Source organism: Chiloscyllium plagiosum, unplaced genomic scaffold, assembly GCF_037043375.1.
Source record: "Chiloscyllium plagiosum isolate Xiang-an unplaced genomic scaffold, Cpla_swu_hap1 HiC_scaffold_37, whole genome shotgun sequence".
NCBI lineage: Eukaryota > Metazoa > Chordata > Chondrichthyes > Orectolobiformes > Hemiscylliidae > Chiloscyllium > Chiloscyllium plagiosum.
In genome coordinates, this window is record NW_028270175.1 from 34,589,002 (window position 1) to 34,610,128 (window position 21,127).

At 42.7% G+C, this 21,127-nt stretch overlaps 1 protein-coding gene across 1 annotated transcript; it reads right to left on the bottom strand.

Moving 5' to 3' along the window:
- Nucleotides 1-1,401: 1,401 nt before the first annotated feature.
- Nucleotides 1,402-19,459, bottom strand: LOC122540206 (uncharacterized). Its single transcript, XM_043675585.2, has 5 exons — nt 19,258-19,459; nt 14,372-14,517; nt 8,822-8,929; nt 5,871-5,974; nt 1,402-1,727 (listed from the first exon to the last, which is right to left on the bottom strand). Exons 1-5 carry the CDS (start codon nt 19,402-19,404, stop codon nt 1,555-1,557), a joined length of 678 nt encoding a protein of 225 aa, XP_043531520.1. The 5' UTR covers nt 19,405-19,459; the 3' UTR covers nt 1,402-1,554.
- Between the last annotated feature and the right edge of the window lie 1,668 nt (nt 19,460-21,127).

Sequence of the window (21,127 nt, forward strand, 5' to 3'; positions counted from 1 at the left end):
ATAACCTCCCTGCTCATTCATTCTATGCCATGACAGATAAAGGTGTTCCTTAGGTCGCCTTATTCAATTTAATAACCTGTCCCAACATCTTCAGGGATCTGTGGGCAACCACCCCAAGATTCCTCTGTTCCTCTGAGCTTCCTAGTGTCCCGATGTATGTTGGAAGAAATAACAAAACAAGGGAATATTCCGAGTGCATATATACAAAGCTGAATGACAGGTAAAATCTAACAAATCTACAAAAAGATCAACCAGTCTACAAACTGTCCTAATTGGATGCTCAAGAAAAATAGTAACATGAGATTGGAACTTAAACAATTCTAGTCCAAATGTTGGAGTGAGGACTAACATTTTGTTGAAAGATTTAAGTGTGAATAGAAATACAAAGTAAATGTCATCACCTCCTTGGGGCCTCTGCTGTCATACCTTCAATGAAATATTTGGCAGAACCATGATGTAAACATAAACAAAAATTCAATCGAGTTATGGCAGTGGGCCATTAGAAACTCTGGTGAAATTCAACTCCCCTATTGGGCTTCCTGAGAAACATCCCCAGTAAACATAGAGTTCATTCTAATATTTCAGAATCTATAATGAATATAGAGAATGCAGCTTTATCATCTATAAAGAAGGACATCTTTAAGTGGAGAAAAACTACAGAAAGCTGTAACACAAAGGGGTTTGGGGATACTTGTTCATGAAACACAGAAAGCCAGCACACAGGTACAGCAGGTAATCAGAAAGACTAATGGAATATTGACCCTTACTTAAAGGGGTTGGAGTTAAAGTGTAGGGGACATCTTATTGCAACCATACAAGGTGCTGATGAAACTACATATGGAGGACTGAGATTGTTTTGGTCTTTTTTAAGGAGGGATATTTCATTGAATGCAATTCAGGGAAAGTTCACTATATTATGGAGGAATTGTATTTTGTCTCAACTCACTGGACTTGGCAGAATAAGAGACATTCTTTTTGAAATCTATAGGATTCTTAAAGGCTTAACAGGACAAATGCTGAGAGGATGCTCCCCTTCACGGGAGAGTCTAGGATCAGAGAGTACAATCACAGAATAGAGACACTATGGCCAATTTCAGACTGGAAAGAGGGGGCATTTCTTTCGTCAAGTTATGAGCCTTTGGAACTCCTTGCCACAGAGAGAGCTGGGAGGGCTTGTGCATATTTAAAGCTGAGATAGACAAATTATTGATCAGTCGGAGAATCAAAGTTTACTGGAAAAACGCAGGAAGGTGGATGTGAGAAATTCAGATTAGCCATGATCCTATTGTATGCAGGAGCAGGCTCGAGGGGGCTGAACGGCGTACTTTGTTCCCATTTCTTACTGTCTTGTACGAAAAGGTGAATTACTTCTGATTGCATTTCAAAGTGTTCAACAACAGATGAAGGTGTAAAGTTTTTATTTGTACCTTGAAAACAGCTGTGCCCTTTTTTGTTCATGCTCAGGCAGATTTGACCAGATACAGAGAGAAATGGTTAAAATTTGAATGGGAGTGAACATGCCAACTGAATGAAAATGTCCAAGAGGTTCACCAGTCAGAACAAGTTTGTTTGTAGCATGAGATTGATGAACTCTTCCATGTCAACTGTACCATCACCATTTGTGTCCACTTCCTTGATCATCTCCCGCAAGTCATGATGTGAAAAGTGGACACCTGCAGATTTGCAAGCATCTTTGAGATTGTCAAAAGTAATCTTCCCATCACCATCTGTAAGTAATCATATTGATACGCTTATATAATGAACAATATTTCTTTTTGATTTTTGTTTTTCCCATTTTTCTTTGCAATCTTGTTGTCAGGGAGAGAACAAAATACTTGTTGCAACAGATACTTTGTTCCTCCAGATCTACTCAGAAACTGACAGCAGGGCATTTTATGTAAAATTGGTCAGCAAATCACACCACAACATCAAAAGTTGATATTTCTGGGATGCTGTACTGCAATGAATCAATCAACCTAATTATTCATATTTGCTCTAAGCTACAGAAAGCATTTCTGCTCTGTCTTCCTTGATAAGGTAAGGTGCGCTGTATGGAATTGCAATTGGCTGTGATCTTTTTGCCAAGCTTTATTGACTTGGGGAAGCAATTTGAGTGAGAGATTTAAAAACACTTGCATGAGCTAGTGACTTTAGAACTGAGTGGAGGAATGAAATTGCAAAATGCTGACATGAAAGTTAGTTACAAATGCAAAGGAATGCCTTCTTGGAAGATATTGAGGGTTAAATTTGATAGATTGAATTGAACAGTTTACAAAAATAAAATGCTGTCTATTATCTAAACAGTCAGTACTAATACTAATGAGTTGCTGAGTACCACTTTGAGGACAACATGAGAATGGTGATATCCAATTACTATATGTAAAAAGCTGGAAGAATAGTGTAAACTTCAGTTGAATTACACAATCACTACTTATCTTCATAAAGCTATTACTATTTAAAACAAAATCTCACAACATGTATCGTCAGAAAGTATGGTATCAAAATGGTTATGTTACTCTATTAGTAATCCAGCTGTCAGGCTAAAAGGCAGGGCAGGTGACTGAGTTGTCAGTGGGGGAGCACTTTGGGGCCAGCGACCATAATTCTATTCGTTTTAAAATTGTGATGGAAAAGGATAGACTAGATCTAAAAGTTGAAGTTCTAAATTGGAGAAAGGCCAATTTTGATGGTATTAGGCAAGAGCTTTCAAAAGCTGATTGGAGGCAGATGTTCGCAGGTAAAGGGACGGCTGGAAAATGGGAAGCCTTCAGAAATGAGATAACAAGAATCCAGAGAAAGTATATTCCTGTCAGGGTGAAAGGGAAGGCTGGTAGGTATAGGGAATGCTGGATGACTAAAGAAATTGAGGGTTTGGTTAAGAAAAAGAAGGAAGCATATGTCAGGTACAGACAGGATAGATCGAGTGAATCCTTAGAGTATAAAGAAAGTAGGAGTATACTTAAGAGGGAAATCGGGAAGGCAAAACGACGACATGAGATAACTTTGGCAAATAGAATTAAGGAGAATCCAAAGGGTTTTTACAAATATATTAAGGACAAAAGGGTAACTAGGGAGAGAATAGGGCTCCTCAAAGATCAGCAAGGCGGCCTTTGTGTGGAGCCACAGAAAATGGGGGAGATACTAAATGAATATTTTGCATCAGTATTTACTGTGGAAAAGGATATGGAAGATATAGACTGTAGGGAAATAGATTACAGAGGAGGAAGTGCTGGATGTCTTGAAATGGTTAAAAGTGGATAAATCCCCAGGACCAGATCAGGTGTACCCAAGAACTCTGTGGGAAGCTAGAGAAGTGATTGCTGGACCTCTTGCTGAGATATTTGTATCATCGATGATCACAGGTGAGGTGCCGGAAGACTAGAGTTGGCAAACGTGGTGCCACTGTTTAAGAAGGGTGGTAAAGACAAGCGAGGGAACTATAGACCTGTGAGCCTGACCTCAGAGGTGGGCAAGTTGTTGGAGGGAATCCTGAGGGACAGGATGTACATGTATTTGGAAAGGCAAGGACTGATTAGGGATAGTCAAAATGGCTTGTGCGTGGGAAATCATGTCTCACAAACTTGATTGAGTTTTTTGAAGAAGTAACAAAGACGATTGATGAGGGCAGAGCGGTAGATGTGATCTATATGGACTTCAGTAAGGCGTTCAACAAGGTTCCCCATGGGAGACTGATTAGCAAGGTTAGATCTCATGGAATAAAGGGAGAATTAGCCATTTGGATACAGAACTGGCTCAAAGGTAGAAGACAGAGGGTGGTGGTGGAGGGTTGTTTTTCAGACTGGAGGCCTGTGACCAGTGGAGTGTCACAAGGATCGGTGCTGGGTCCTCTACTTTTTGTCATTTATATAAATGATTTGGATGCGAGCATAAGAGGTACAGTTAGTAAGTTTGCAGATGACACCATAATTGGAGATGTAGTGGACAGCGAAGAGGGTTACCTCAGATTACAACAGGATCTGGACCAGATGGGCCAATGGGCTGAGAAGTGGCAGATGGAGTTTAATTCAGATAAATGCGAGGTGCTGCATTTTGGGAAAGCAAATCTTAGCAGGACGTAAACACTTAATGGTAAGGTCCTAGGGAGTGTTGCTGAACAAAGATACCTTGGAGTGCAGGTTCATAGCTTCTTGAAAGTGGAGTCACAAGTAGATATGATAGTGAAAAAGGCGTTTGGTATGCTTTCCTTTATTGGTCAGAGTATTGAGTACAGGAGTTGGGAGGTCATGTTGCGGCTGTACAGGACATTGGTTAGGCCACTGTTGGAATACTGTGGGCAATTCTGGTCTCCTTCCTATCGGAAAGATGTTGTGGAACTTGAAAGGGTTCAGAAAAGATTTACAAGGATGTTGCCAGGATTGGAAGATCTAAGCTACAGGGAGAGGCTGAACAGGCTGGGGCTGTTTTCCCTAGAGTGTCGGAGGCTGAGGGGTGACCTGGTAGAGGTTTACAAAATTATGAGGAGCATGGATAGGATAAATAGAGAGTCTTTTCCCTGGGATCGGGGAGTCCAGAACTAGAGGGCACAGGTTTAGGGTGAGAGGGGAAAGATATAAAAGAGACCTAAGGGGCAACTTTTTCACGCAGAGGGTGGTACGTGTATGGAATGAGCTGTCAGAGAATGTGGTGGAGGCTGGTACAATTGCTACATTTAAGAGGCATTTGGATGGGTATATGAATAGGAAGGGTTTGGAGGGATTTGGGCTGGATGATGGCAGATGGAACTAGATTGGGTTGGGATATCTGGTCGGCATGGACGGGTTGGACCGAAGAGTCTGTTTCCATGCTGTATATCTGTGTGACTCTATGACACTATAATGATTTAGTAGACATGAGTTTATATTTCACAAAGGCATCTGAGGAATTTAAAATCAATTAATTAAATAATCTTGGGAAAAGAATGTTCATTTCAAGAAATGGTGACTATAAAACTACTGGATCATTGTAAAAGCCCCCGTTTTTACAGTCATTTGTACAGCACATTTACAGACATCTCAAAGTGATTGTTACTTAGGATATTATTAGGCTGGAGAGAATGCAGAAGAGATTTATTAGATGTTGCCTGACTTGCATTAAAGGAAGAGGCTGGATTCTTTTTTCACTGGAGTGTAGGAGGTTGAGGAGTGGCCTTATGGAGGTTTACAAAATCATGAGGGGTATAGATAAGGTGAATGGCAGGTGTCTTTTCCCGAGAGTGGGGGTTTTCAAGATTAGGGTATATATTCCTGAGGTCGAGGAGAAAGATTTTAAAAAGACATGTGGGGCAACATGTTTACACAAAGAGTTGTTTGTGTGTGAAATGAACTTCTAGAGGAAGTGGTGGATGCAACTACAATTACAGCATTTAAAAGACATTTGGATAAGTAGACTAAGAAATGTTTGGTGGGATATGGGCCAAGTGCAGACAGGTTGGAATAGTTTAGTTTGGGATTATGGTCGACATGGACTGGTTGGGCCGAAGGGTCTGCTTCCATGCTGTATGTCTTGATGATTCTAAGTGCTTTAGAGCCAGATTTAATATTTTTGAAGCGTAGATGATTGAAACCCAATAGCCAGTTTGCATACAGCAAGCATGTACAACTAGTAATGCAATATTGACAAGATTATCAATTGAAGGAATAATATTTGTCAGGACATTGGGGATCACTCTTGTGCTTGTCTTTAAAATTTTGCCATGGTTTTCTTTTCCAGTTGGACCTCAGCTTAATAATATCTGCAAGTAACAGATATTCTTTCAGGCTGACAATCTACCATTTTGTCATTCTGCATCTTGGTGCAATGTTATATCCTTCAATTTTAGGTCTGGTGAGAATTTCTGCTTCAATTTTTAAATTTGAACTTATGTTACCTACCACAGTCAAAGAGACTAAATCCCAGTTTAATCTCCTCGTAAGTGTCTCTCGAATCTCCTTGGTGCTCCATTACAATCTGAAGGAAATCAGAGAAACTTACTCCCCTGTGGAAAATACAAACATCAGAAAGTTGGGAAGTTTTCCAGTACTCTCACCTTTATTCCACTCCAAAAAACACCACAGAATGGTAGCAAAGAAATTGCAGCTGAAGTAAGACCAAGGCAATTGAACTATTCATCATAAACAAGAAAAATGGAAGTTATTAGCTTTCCGGTTTTCTCAGTAAGTGGGGGATATGTGGTAGGATACTGAACAGACAAGCTAACGTGGTCCTTTTACCTCCTCTATACTCATACCAGACAAATTGATATTTGGGCCCCTGTCCATGAGGATTATGACAGGAATAATATCAACCAGATTTCCACTCCTTAGCTGCATTAATTGGCATCAGCAAAGCGTGCACATGCAGTGGACATCTTAGAAGTACAATGAGTATTCCTACCATCAAGTAACCCATGAAATTTCCACCTCCTGTGATCTCGGAACATCATAAATCAGGCCCTTCTGCCCAACTCATCCATGCTGACCAGGTTTCCTAAACTGAATGAGTCTGGTTGTCTGTGTTTGGCCCATATCGCTCGAAACCTAGACTATCCATGTACCTGTCCAAATGTTGTAATGTACTTGCCCCCTACCACTTCCTCTGGCAACTCATTCTATACACAATAGTTGGTACCCAATAAACCCTCGCCATCATAAGTTAACATAGAGTCATAGACATGTACAGCGTGGAAACAGACCCTTCCTCCAACTTGTCCATGCCAACCAGATATCCCAAATAAATCCAGTTCCACTTGCCAGCATTTGCCTGTATCCCTCTAAACCTTTCCTATTCATATACCCATCCAGATGCCTTTTAAATGTTGTAATTATACCAGCTTCCACTGGCAGCTCATTCCATACACATACCGCATGTGTGAAAAGGGTGCCCCTTGGGTTCTTCTTAAATCTTTCCCCTCTCATCTTAAATCTGTGCCCTCTAGTTCTGGACTTCCCCACCCTGGGGAAAGGACTTGTCTATTTTCCCTGTCCATGCCCCTCATGATTTATAAACCTCGATAAGATCACCCCTCAGCCTCTGATGCTTCAGGGAAAATAGCCCCAGCCTATTAGGCTCTCTCTTTTCTGAACCCTTCCAATTTTCACAATATCCTTCCTGTAGCTGGGAGACCAGAGTTGCACGCAGTATTCCAGAAGTGGCCGAACCAATGTCTTGTGCCACATCATGACATCCCAACTCTTATGATTAGATTAGATTCCCTACAGTGCAGAAACATGCCCTTCAGTCCACACTGACCCTCCAAGAGTAACCCACCCAGACCCATTCACCTACTCCCTACTAATGCACCTATCACTATGGGCAATTTAGCATAGCCAATTCAACTGGCCCACACATCTGTTGGACTGTGGGAGGAAACCGGAGCACCCGGAGGAAACCTACGCAGACGCAGGGAGAATGTGCAAACTCCACACAGACAGTCGCCTAAGGCTGGAATTGAAACCGGGTCCTGGCCCTGCGAGGCAGCAGTGCTAACCAGTGAGCCACTGTGCCCTTTTTATATTCAATGCATTGACCAATAAAGGCAAATACACCAAATGCCTTCTTCACTACTCAGTCTATCTGTGACTCCACTTTGAAGGGACTATAAACTTGCACTCCAAGGTCTCTTTGTTCAGCAACACTCCTGATCTTACTGTTAAGTGTATAAGTCTTGCCCTGATTTGCCTTTCCAAAATACAGCACCTCACATTTATCTAAATTAAACTCCATCTGCCATCCTCGGCCCATTGGCCGTCTGATCAACATCCCATTATGCTCTGTGGTAACCTTCTTCACTGGCCACTACACCTCCAATTTCGGTGTCATCACTTTTAGTAAATGTAAAATCAAAGAGAATAAGCAGCAAATGTGCTCTGTCTAGCTGCATTAAAAGGATTGTGAGTCAGAAAGTGTAGCACTGGAAAAGCACAGTAGGTCAGGCAGCAACCTAGGAGCAGGGCAGTCGACATTTCGGGCATAAGCCCTTCATCAGGAATGTGGTGGGGGAAGGGGGCCAAGAGATAAATGGAGGGGTGGGGGTGGGCTGGGGGGAAGGTAGCTGGGAAGACAATAGGTGAATGCAGGTGAGGTGTAATAGTGAGAGGTTGGGCTGAATGGTGGAGTAGATAGGTAGGAAGGAAGATGGACAGGTAGGACAGTTCAAGAGGGTGTTGCTAGTTGGATGGTTGGATCTGGGATAAGTTGAGCGGGAGCGGGGAGGTTTGGAAACTCATGAAGTCGATGTTGATGCCGTCTGGTTGAAGGGTCCCAAGGCGGAAGATGAGATTCTTCCTCCATTTGGTGGGTGGCTTTGATTTGGCGGTGGAGGAGGCCCAGGACTTGCATGACCTTGGGGGAGTGGGAGGGCGAGTTGACGTATTCAGCCAGGGGATGGTGGGGTTGTTTGGTGCGTGTGTCCCAGAGGTGTTCCCTGAAATGCTCGATGAGTTGGCGTCTTGTCTCCCCAGTGTATAGGAGACCACATTGGGATCAATATTTACAGTAGATGGGGTGTTTGGATGTGCAGGAAAATGTCTGCTGGATGTGGAAGGATCCTTTGGGGCCTGAGACGGAGGTAAGAGTGAGGTATGGGCATAGGTTTTGCATTTCGTGCGGCAGCAAGGGAAGGTGCCGGATGTGGAGGGTGCATTGGTGGGGGTGGGGTGGTGGACCTAACGAGGGAATCATGGAGGGAATCTGTGGAACACAGATAGGGGTGGGGATGGAAGTATATGTATGGTGGTGGGGTCTGATTGGTGGTGGAAATGCATTGAGCGGATTGTGTAATACGAGGAGAGCTGGAATCAAAATGTTGATTCCGACTGGGAAATGTGGCAATTGTGATACTTACTCTTCTTTAGAAAGTTTCAAATTCCTCATCGTTTTCTTCAGGTCATGTTGGTTGACAAGAAATCCTAAAGTTTGCAGAGCTGTACAGACTTCGTTGGAATTAAGATACCTGAATAAAATTAGTAATTTGCACAGATGAAGCATTTTCCTCGGTTAGATAAATTAAAAATTCTATTAAATTCTGACTGTGCTGGTTCACTGTTTTCAATATGTGTGTCTGATTAGAATCGATCAAAAAATTGTTCTGCTTTAGCAAAAACAGCAATATGCATTTATAAAGTGTCTTTATCTTTGAAAAATGTCCCAAAAGCTTCATAGGAGCATCACCAAGCAAATGTAATTATTGACTCATATGAGATAGAGTGTTAAGGAAGGTGACCAAAAGCTTTCAGAGAAATAGGATTTAATTGCACTTAAAGTCAGAACAAAAGGCTGAGGGGCAGTGAGGTTTGACACAGTAAATTCCAGAGTTTTGTTCCAGATGCTTGAAAGTAGTGGTGGTATGACGAGAATCCGATAATAGATTAGATTCCCTACAGTGTGAAACAGGCCCTTCGGCCCACCAAATCCACACCGACCCTCTGAAGAGTAACCCACCCAGACCCATTTCCCTCTGACAAATGCACCTAACACTAGGGGCAATTTAGCATGGCCAATTCACCTGACCTGCACATCTTTGGACTGTGGGAGGAAACCCACACAGACACTGGGAGAATGTGCAAACTCCACACAGAGGGTCTCCCGAGGCTGGAATTGAACCTGGGATCCTAGTGCTGTGAGGCAGCAGTGCTAGCCACCGTGCGACCTCAAATAATAGGAGGCAGCACAGATTTCTCATAAGAACTAGAAGCAGAAGAAGGCAACTTGAGCCTGCTCCCTCATTTGATATGATCACGACTGATCTCATCTCAGAGAGTTTTAAAGCTAGAATAGGTTACAAAGTTGTGAAGGACTAAGTTGAGGAGGCATTTGAAAATGAGGATGAAAATCTCGAATAGGAGTGAATATAAGCTGAGCACACATAAATGGATCGGAAATAAGATACCAACACGAAGATCCCACTATTTGTAGAAATAGCCAGTCACAGAAGGTGAAAGGTTAACAGTGCTGTTAAGGAACTCTTGATTATCTGCAGCTTACCCACTAAAGAATACAATTGCCCTAGTTAACCTGGTATTATTGACCCCTTGAATCTATGCCTCAACATGGGCTCAGCAATTTGGTGATTGAGAGGATGAATTGCAGATTAATTTTGTTGAATTTCTTAATTGAAGAATTTTTTCTTCCAACTGCTGCACCCATGAATTTTATTCTTTTCCTTATATTCCTGGTTTGACGTCATTGCAGAGCACAATCTGGGTATACATACCACACTGGCTGCACAGGGCCATTACCGGGACTGAGGCATAGTTCAGTGGTTGTTACTATGTTTGCTCAGTTGTCAGGCATCTCCCTTTGATTCTTCATCTTGTAAAATTGAACTCATAAATGAGAATAAATGCTTTGTTTGGAAAAAGGACATGTTTGGAGAGATTTGTCACATTTTACAGGGTCCTTAACTGAGCTACCAAAGTACTTCACATTTGCTAAGACCATACAAGACATACATATTGAGACCAGTAGCATGCTTATGTGATCACATTGCCAGCTTACTTACCAACATGCCACTCAAAGAAGCTATTGACATCTGCACTAATTCACTTTATCATGACAATTTAGAATGTATCCAAATCTATGTTCAATGAATTCACAAACTTCACAACTCATGCAGTTGAGTTTGGTTTCAATGACAGCATGTACTCCCACATAGATATCATCACGGTGGATCCCCTCTAGATCCAGCACTAGCTAACATCTTTGTTGGTTTCTGAGAGAAGTGCATCTTTGATGGAAAGACCATTAACTTCCTGCCCCTTGCAATCTGCACATTTGCAATATTTCAACCTCCAGCCACATCAAAGAAAGTCGCTGCTACTCCTGTTTACGTCCCTCAGGAACGTATATCCACCATTAGGTGCAATTTTGTCATTGGAAGTCATTGGATAAATAATCAAGACTGTGCGAAGAGTTACGCTGGAAACCAATTTAAGATCATTAGCCAGGCTTGCAATGTGATGTACATGCAAGAAGCCACACACATAAATGCATACTAAACACCAATGTTCCCTGTATTGCTTTTTGCTTTGAGGTCCATGTGTAGCAGCAGCTTCTGGAGGAAGAAGCCTGGAAATGGAACACTTGTTGCCATGTGCAGGATTTATCAGGGGCTATACAGCTATATGGGCAAAAGGAATTTGTACATATTATAAATCGGGAGCATGGAGTCAGTCAACCTCTGCTGCAACTCCTTGGCAACTTCCTGACCAATCAGAATTTACCTGCCTGGTATAAAAATTAAGATTGACAGTTAACAGTTATTGCTGCATCTCCATGACAAAAATGATGTCTCTTTCATTTAAAGTCTGTTTCTTGCTTCCTAGTTCTGATGAGTGTAAAACAAAAAGCTCCAACTTCTATTCTCCTTTTAGCAATGTTGAATTAAATAATTATTAAACAAGGGGAACAACTTGAACTCTGTTGCAGTAAACAAAATGTTGGAAAGATTTTAACACCAAAAAAATTCAAGTCACATTTTTCATTTTAACCTAGCCATACCATAACCTCAGCAAGAAGCCACTGCTATCTCCACACCAAGAAATCTTACTCAAGTTAGCAAAACTGTAACCAATTTCCTTTCTGCGGTACCTCCCTGAAACACATAAAACAACCTACAAATTAAACTTATTATTACTTTAACTTCAGAGCAAAGACAGGTGCCCCTGAATTCAGCTTTCTTGCCAGATTTCTTGCCAGAGAGTTTAATAGTTCAGCCTCAGCTTCATGGCAAACTCACACACAGACTGACTGACTTTCTGGATTGTTTTCCCTTCCTGCGTTACTGGACACCTGTTGCTAGCTACATTCCCTTTAACTTTTCCTGCTGCTGCCCAGATCTCTGAGGTCCATACTTGGTAATGACTTTCAGGACCGGAGGTCAGTGTGTCCACATACCAATTGACACGTGTGGACCCTCTGGGCAGAGAGGGAACATCAGTTGCTACTAAACAATTCTTTTTCTCTCCAACGTTTTATTAATACATTGAACCATTAACCCTATCGCTACTTTCAGGTTGTAAAACCTCACAAAAATGTATGTAAACAAAACATGCTCCCAGATTTCTGTCACCAAGGTTCACGAATGAAACTCGAAAATAACTCACTATGTTTTCCCCTTCTGAACAGAAAAAAAATACAAAAATCTGAAATAACTTTAAGTTATACATTGTTCTTAATGGCAACACATGAAATTCTGTTGTATATATTCTGTGCTGAATATGACAAAAGGCACAGCTAATGTTCAGAGACAATGTGTTCCTGTTAGGATGAAGGGCAAGCTGATGTGTGTACAGAATGCTGGATGATTAGAGATTGAGGCTCTGGTCAAGAAAAAGGAGGCATATATCAGCTATAGAGAGCTGGGATTGAGTGAATCCCTAGATCTATATAAGGGCGGTAGGAGTATTCTTAAAAGGGAAATCAGGAGGACAGAAAGGGGACATGAGAGTTAAGGAGAATCCAAAGAAATTCTGTAAGTACATTAAGGGCAAAAGAGTAACTAGGGAGAGAATAAGGCCCTTAAAGATCAATGTGGTTGTCAATTTGTGGAACCGCAGGAGATGGGTGAGATATTAAACAAATATTTGGCGTCGGTATTTACTGTGGAGAAGGACATGTAGTGAACAAGGAGAATAAATGATGTTGTGAAAAGTGTTCATACTACAGAAGAGGAGGTGCTGAAAGTCGTAAAACACATAAAGGTAGATAAATCCCTGAGACCTTATAGGTGTTTTCCAGAACTTTATGAGAAGCTGGGGAAAAGATTGTTGGGCCCCTTGCTGAGACATTTGTATCGTCAATAATCATGGGTGAGGTGCCGGCAGATTGGAGGGTGTCTAATGTGGTGCCATTATTTAAGAAAGGGTGTAAGGAAAAGAACTATTGACCAATGAGCCTTATGTCAGTGGTGGAGGGCATTCTAAGGGGCAGTATTTGGAAAGGCAAGGGCTGATTAAGGATGGTGAGTATGGCTTTGTACTTTGGAAATCATGTCTCGCTAAGTTGATTGAGGTTTTTGAAGATGTGACAAAGAAAGTTGGTAAAGGCAGAGTGACAGACATTGTCTATATGGACTTCAGCAAAGCATTTGACAAGGATCCGCATGGTAGACTGATTAGTAAGATTAAATCACATGGGATCCAGAAGAGGCTAACTAATTGGATACAAAATTGGCTTGTATGTAGGACACGTAAGGTGGTGGTGGTGATGGTGGAGGGTTGTTTTTCGCACTGGAGGCCTGTGACCAGCGGTGTGCTACAAGGACTGGTGCTGGGTCCACTGCTTTTTTTGCATATATAAATGATTTAGAAGGCATGAATATAGGAGGTATGGTTAGTTAGTTTGCAGGTGACACCAAAATATATGGTGTCATGCACAGTGAGGAAGGTTGTCTCAAGAGAACAACAGGACCTTGATTAGACGGGCCAATGGACTGAGGAGTGGCAGATGACGTTTAATTCCGATAAATGTGAGGTGTTGTATTTTGGTAAGTCAAGTCGAGGCAGGACTTACACAGTTAATAGAAGAGCCCTGGGGAGAGTTGCTAAAGAGACCTAGGGATACATGTGCATAGTTCCTTGAACGTGGAGTTGCAGGTAGACAGGGTGGTGAAGAAGGTGTTTGACATGCTTGCATTTATTGGTCAGTGCATTGAGTACAGGGGTTGGGATGTCACTTGGTGAGGTCACTTTTGAAATACTGCATATAATTCTGATCACCCTTCTATAAGAATGATTTTGTTAAACTTGAGAGGGTGCAGAAAAGATTTATAAGGAAGTTGCTGGGAATGGAGGTTTGAGATATAGGGAGAGGCTGGAGTTTCTTCCCTGGAATGCCAGAGGCTGAGGGGTGACCTTATAGAGGTTTATATAATCATGAGAGGCAATGATTTGGCTAAATAGCCAAAGTCTATTTCCTGGGGTGAGGCTACCCAAAACTAGAGGGCATACACTTTATTTGAGAGGGGAAAGATTTAAAAAGGGGTTGAGGGGTAATCTTTCATGCAGAGGGTGTACGGAATGAGCTGCCAGAGGAAGTGATACAATTACAGCATTTAAAAGGCATCTGGATGGGTATATGAATAGGAAGGGTTTAGAGGAATATGGGCCAAGTGCTGGCAAATGGGATTGGGCCAAAATGGAATGTCTGATTGGCGCAGGTGAGTTGGACTGAAGGGTCTGTTTCTGTGCTGTATAACTCTATAACTCTATGAAATCTGGCACCAAGCCAGTGGTATATAAAAAATATATACGCAAACATATGATGAGGCACTTCTCCCCTTACAGACGCTGACTAGTTTGCTGTATATTTTCAGCATTTTATGTTCTTGTTTCGGTCTTGCTACGTTTTTTTTTCTGTTAGTCCTGAGGTATGTAGCAGTTCCTCTGATATTTACCCTGCATTCCTTGTGTCAGTAGTGTCAAACACTAGCCTGAGATCCCTTATGTCCTGGGCTGTCAGTTCCTGGTGAATTTTGTCTGACAGTTCTCTCTTAGCCATCTCCTGCTGTTCATCTTTCCATTCCTGAAGAAAAGTCAGTATCTGTAGTGAAAAGAAGATTCAGGGGATCACAGGTCATCAAAGTTGTCCAATACTTCAACAGTACAAAAGACAATGATTTGCATTTATAGAGCACCTTTGATATAGTAAAATGACCCAAAGCCCATTAAAGTAGGGCATGGTCAGAAGAAATTTGCACCACACGGATAAAAGAAACATTCAGATAAATGACTAAAAGCTTGGTCAAAAGGGTGGGTTTTAACAAATGACTTAAAAAAAGATGGGTAAAAGTCTTAGAGTTTTGCAGAGTCGGATTAACTCTAGGGACATTTAGAAATGGCAAACAGGACCTTATCTAAGAATGTTTAGCGCTCCCACATTTTGCTGGCACATGGTAAGAATCTGCACTTTGCACTGTATTCCTGATCCAACTAGCTTCACTACCTGGCATGCATTTCCTGGCATTCTACTTCCCCCAACCCCCAATAACTTACATCGATTTGGACCTCCCAGTTGTGATTAATAACCCTTCAGAGCAATCATGAACCATAGTCTGGATCTGGGAACCTTTTGAAAGATTTTTCCAAAGGACTTGCTACACCCCATCTATGTCCATTAGACATAGAAGCAGAAGTTAGGCCATTTGGCCCATCGAGTCAGCTCTGCCATTTGATCATGACTGATAGGCTTTTCAACCCCATTTTACCACTTTCCCCCCATGACCTTTGATCCTCTTGGCAATCAAGAACGTATCTATCTCTGTTTTAAATATACTCAATGACCTGGCCTCCATAGCCTTCTGTGGCAATTAATTCCACAGATTCATCACTCTCCAGCTAAAGACGTTCCACTTTATCTTCATTCTCCTTATCTCCCTTTACTCTAAGGCTGTGTCCTTGAGTCCTCATCTCTCCTGCCAATGGAAACATCTTCCCAACATCCACTCTGTCCAGGCCACTCAGTATTCTGTAAGTTTCAATCAGATCCTGCCTCATCCTTCTAAACTCCACTGAGTATAGTCCTAGAGTCTTCAAACAATCCTCATATGTAAGCTTTTTATTCCTGGGGTCATTTGCATGAACCTCCTCTGGACCTGTACCAGAGCCAATACATCCTTCCTGAGGTATGGGGCCCAAAGTTGCTCACAATACTCTAAATGTGTAATCTGACCAGAGCATTATAAAGCCTTAGAAGGACATCCCTGCTTTTATATTCTAGACCTCTTGATGTGAATGACAACATTGTATTTGCCTTCCTAACTAACAACTCAACCTACACATTTACCTTAAGAAAAACCTAGACGAAGACTCCCAAGTCCTTTTGCATTTCAGATTTCTGAATTTTCTCCCCATTTTGGAAATAGTCCATTCCTCTATTCTTCCTACCAAAGTGCAACTTTGCCATGTTGTATTTCATCTGCTACTTCTTTGCCCACTTTCCGAACCTGTCCAAATTCTTTTACAGCCTCCCTGCCTTCTAAATCTACCTGTCCCTCTACCTATCTTTGTATCATTTGCAAACTTAGCCAGAATGCCCTCATTTCCTGTAAATGTATAAAGTGAAAAGCTTTGGTCCCAACACTGAGCCCGGCCCAACACTGAGCCCTGCTGAACACCACTTGTCACCGGCTGCCATCCTGAGAAGAACTCTTTTATCCTCACTCTCTGCTTTCTGCCAGACAGCCCAGCTTCTATCCATGCTAGCACTTTGCCTCTGAGACCCTTATCTTACTCAGGAGCTTCCTGTGCGGCACCTTGTCAAAGGCCTTCTTGAAGTCCAGGTAGATAAAATCCATTAACTCTGCTTGACTGTTACCTCCTCAAAGAATTCCAACAGATTTGTCAGGCATAACCTCCGCTTGCTGGCTTTGCTCTATTTTACCATACACTTCTGAGTATTCAGAAACCTCATCCTTCACAAAATCTTGCCAACCTGTCAACTTGTACTCAGGATGCCCAGGATGTACTATGTACATAACCAATGAGATGTAGAGAAACAATGAGGAGAAAGTGAAGTCTGCAGATGCTGGAGATCAGAGCTGAAAATGTGTTGCTGGAAAAGCGCAGCAGGTCAGGCAGCATCCAGGGAACAGGAGAATCGACGTTTGGGGCATAAGCCCTTCTTCAGGAAAGGTTTATGCCCGAAACGTCGATTCTCCTGTTCCCTGGATGCTGCCTGACCTGCTGCGCTTTTCCAGCAACACATTTTCAGCAGTAGAGAAACAATGGTAAGTATGGAACAGCAAAGAAAGAAAGAAAATACAATTTCATGTGAAAACAAAATCAATATTCCGATAACTTTGTAAAAATTTCAAACAGGCAGACAATTAAAGAACAAATAACAGGACCCTCAAATATTGCTTTATCTTGTCTCATGATAAACACAGACATTGACAAAAGAGATCACAGAGAAATTTGACAAAGGGTCAGTCAGACTCGAAACGTCAACTCTTTTCTCTCCTTACAAATGCTGCCAGACCTACTGAGATTTTCAAGCATTTCTCTTTTGGTTTCAGATCACAGAGAAAACAATTTATTGTCAACACTTAAAGTTGTCAATGAAGCAAAGTCGACCATTCATTTCACAGAATCTCCCTGGTCCTCACCTTCCAACCTCCAGATACACCACATCATCCTCCGCCATTTCCGCCACTTACAGAACAGACCCCACCACCAGAGATATATTTCCCTCCCCACCCCTATTTGTGTTTTGGAGAGACCGCAACTTTCTTGTCAGGTCCATGCCCTCCCCACCGACCCACACCCCAATCCTGGTGCCTTCCCCTGCCACTGCAGGAAGTGCAAAACTTGTGCCCACACCTCCCCCCTCACCTCCATCAAGGCCACAAAGGATCTTTCCACATCCAACAAACATTTACTTGTACTTCCACACAGGCCATCTTTTGCATCTGTTGCACTCGATGTGGTCTCCTCCACATTGGGGAGACATGACGCCAACTTGAAGGACATTTCAGAGAACATCTCTGGGACATCCACACTGACAAACTCCACCACCCTGTGGATGAACACTTCAACAACCCCTCCCACTCCACCAAGGCCATGCAGGTCCTGGTTCCATCGCCAAACCCCAATCACCTGACGCCTGGAGGAAGAATGCCTCATCTTCCACCTTGGGATCCTCCAACCACCCAGGATGAAGGTGGATTTCACCAGTTTCCCCATTTCCTCTCCCCCTAACCTTATCCCACTCTCAATGTTCCAACACAGCACTGCCCTCTTTAACGGTCCTACCTGTCCATCTTCCTTCCCACTTATCTTCTCCACCCTCCACTCCGACCTATCACCATCACCCACCACATTCATCTACCTATTGCATTCCCAGCTACCTTCCCCCCAGCCCCACCCCCCTCCCATTTATCTCTCAGCCCCCTTGGCCCGCAAGCTTCATTCCTGATGAAGGGCTTGTGCCTGAAACGTCCATTCTCCTGCTCCTCGGATGCTGCCTGGCCTGCTGTGCTTTTCCAGCACCACACTCTTCGACTCTGATCTCCAGTATCTGCAGTCCTCACTTTCTCCTCATTATCCTTAGAAGAGTATAAAGGAAGCAGGAGTATACTTAAGAGGGAAATCAGGAGGGCAAAAAGGGGACATGAGATAGCTTTGGCAAATAGTATTAAGGAGACCCCAAAGAGTTTTTACAAATACATTAAGGACAAAAGGGTAAGTAGGGAGAGAATAGGGCCCCTCACTACCCACTTCAGTTCCCCACTTGACTGGAGCTTATTTACTTGAAGCCTTTTCCATTTTTAAACCTAAACGAAACCAGGAGTGATGTGCAGGTGCATGGGATTGTTGTTTGAGTGCTTGTGTAATTCAAGTCGTTTAGACATAGCTGTTTTGGTATTGCGTAGGGCTAGGTACAAAAAAGTGAAGTTGGTTGCACAATATGCTGACTAAGTCATGTGTAAGTCATGACTGTAAAGTGCAAATCATATGGAAAACTGAGCTTTTCAAGTGCTTTATAAATAGAGGCAGAGAAACTTAGCAGGTCTGGCAACTTCTGTGGAGAGAGAATCAGAGTTCACGCCTCAAGTCTGGAATGACTTCTTCAGAACTAATTAATCTCAATGTCATGTAAGAATTCAACCTTAGAGTGAGTATTGTTCCAGAAGGATGTGATGGGATGCTTAAAGGGGCAGAGGTGGTTGTAAAGGCACCAGGAAATGAGAAAGAACACCCGAATTTCTCTCCTGGGCCCTGCACTCACACACTCAGAGACCCACACAGATGTACAAACATACACAGATGCACACTCACTCACAGAAACACACACTACTGACATATAACTTTAACACCAACCAGGATCAAACTACCATAAACAACTTTTAATACTTTAATCAATTTATTATTTCCTTTCATCTCACCTTCACCTGAGAATTACATGTGACTAATAGTCAGTAGCTAGGTTACCATCAGAGGTGCAAGGGCAGGGATTGAGGTGATGGGTGGCATCGTTGGTATCTGACAGAGAAGCATCTTCATTCAGAGAGGAAGGGGAGAGGGGTGAATTGGGAAAGAAGAGAATATAATAAAACATTAAGCAAAAATAAGACTAAAACAACAGTGAAAGATGGAAATGTGAAAGGTTTATTCTGAGTCACACAATTGCAGGGGGCACCTTTCAGACTCTAAGTGTCATACACAATAGAGAAGATGGAAAGAATACTCAGCAAAGATGACAATGACAAAACCCACCGAGCAGCCTCAAAAATTCTCAAATCAATTCTTGACAATGAGTCTTGAGGATTAAGTATAGCCTTACCTTTTCCCTCAGCACAGAGGGCGATGGTACAAAATCAGCTTTAAGAGGCTCTGGAAGATTCTTGTTATTCTCAGATGTTTTCTGAGTCTCTTTTTTGGTGACCTTTTTTTTCTTTCTCTTGACAAAAGTTTTCTTTTTCGGAGGCATTAACTGACTTTATACCAACACCACCAGAGGCCTGCTGCAGCTCACAGGAGCACTATTAAAACCTGGTTGCTATTAGCAACACAAGTCAACAGTCTAAGCCTGTTGTGTCACCAGAGGGTGCTGTCTGAAGTGAAACTAGCTTTTTGTGGAACAGGAACTTCTTCGGTGATTGAATTAAACTGGTGTTTGTAGCTTTATCATATATAATTAATGCTATGTATATTTTATTTTGTGTTGTTAGTTTAAGATACCTGGTCGGCAGAGACAAGTTGGGCTGAAGGGTCTGTTTCCATGTTGTAGGACTCTAAGCTCTATATTTATTTGTGCTCCAGTGATTTGCCCACCTTCTCCAAGATATTAGGGCTGAACAATAAATGCTGGCCTAGCCATCAACACCCTCAACCTCAAATGGTTTCTGAAAATAAATTAGTCATAAAGAGGTACAGTATGGAAACAGATCTTCGGCCCAACTTGTTCATGCTGACCCAATTTCCTAAACCAAACTAATTCCCATTTGCCTGCATTTAGCACATATCCCTCTAAACCTTTCCTATCCCTATACCTATCCAAATTTCTTCCAAATGTTGTAATTATATCCACCTCTATCACTTTGTTAATAAACAATCCCCACAGATTTCCATTGATTGATTTTGATGCCTAAGGACAAAAAAAAACTGCAGATGCTGGAATCCAACATAGACAGGCAGGTGGCTAGAAGAACACACGGTGGCTCAGTGATTAGCACTGCTGTCTCACAGCACCAGGGTCACAGGTTCGATTCCAGCCTTGGGTGACTGTGTGGAGTTTGCACATTTCCAGTGTCTGCGTGGGTTTCCTCCAGGTGCTCCGGTTTCCTCCCACAGTCCAAAGAAGTGCAGGTCAGGTGAATTGTCTGTGCTAAGTTGCCCATAGTGTTAGGTGCATTAGTCAGAGGGAAATGGGTCTAGGTGGGTAACTCTTCAGAGGATCAGTGTGGACTTGTTGGGCTGAAGGGCCTGTTTCCACACTGTAGGGAATCTAATCTAATCTAAATTTAGCAAAACAGGCAGCATCAGGAGGTGGAGTTGTCGATGTTTCAGGTGCAACCGTTCTTCAGGACTGGGAGTGGGTGTAGGGGGAGCTGCTGATAAAGCGGGTGGCGGGGCAGGGTGGTGAAATGGGGATAGGTGAAGACAGATAGAGGGTACGATGTGGTTGGTCAATGAGAGGAATGAGTCCAGTTGGTAACAGGGAGGAGTGGAAGGGAAGGGGAGGGACTGGGAAGGGAGCCAGGAGTTGGGAAGGGAGATTATTTGAAATTGGAGAAATCAATGTTGAGTCCTCCAGGCTGTAGACTGTCCCAGGTGGAAGATGAGGTGTTGTTCCTCCATTTTGTGGTTTGGTTCATTGTGGCAATGGAGGAGGCCAAGGATGGTCATGTTGGAAAGGAGTGGTTAGGGGAATTGAAATGGGCGGTGACTGGGAGGTCTGGTTGGCCCCTGCAGGCCCAGCTGAGATGTTAGGCAAACCATTCCCTAAGTTTATGTTTGGTCTCCCTGATATAGAGAAGACCGGTAAACTAGGTTGGAAGAGAGGCAGGTGAACCTCTAGAAGGACTGTTTGGGGCCCCGGATGAAGGTGAGGGAAGTGGTGTATCCTTGCAGGGGAAGGTACCTGGGTGTTCAGGGGGGTTGGTAGGGAGAGTGGCGCAAGCCAGGGACTGTCGAAGGGAATGGTCCTTGTT

Bases quoted from the DNA above. Each gene is read 5' to 3' on its own strand.
- LOC122540206 (XM_043675585.2), bottom strand. From the start codon at position 19,404: ATGCCTCCGAAAAAGAAAACTTTTGTCAAGAGAAAGAAAAAAAAGGTC. The intron at 8,930-14,371 runs GTAAATATCAGA...AATTTTATTCAG, and splicing joins ACTGACACAAGGAATGCAGG to GTATCTTAATTCCAACGAAG. The intron at 5,975-8,821 runs GTAAGTATCACA...TATTTTCCACAG, and splicing joins TTGAAACTTTCTAAAGAAGA to GGGAGTAAGTTTCTCTGATT.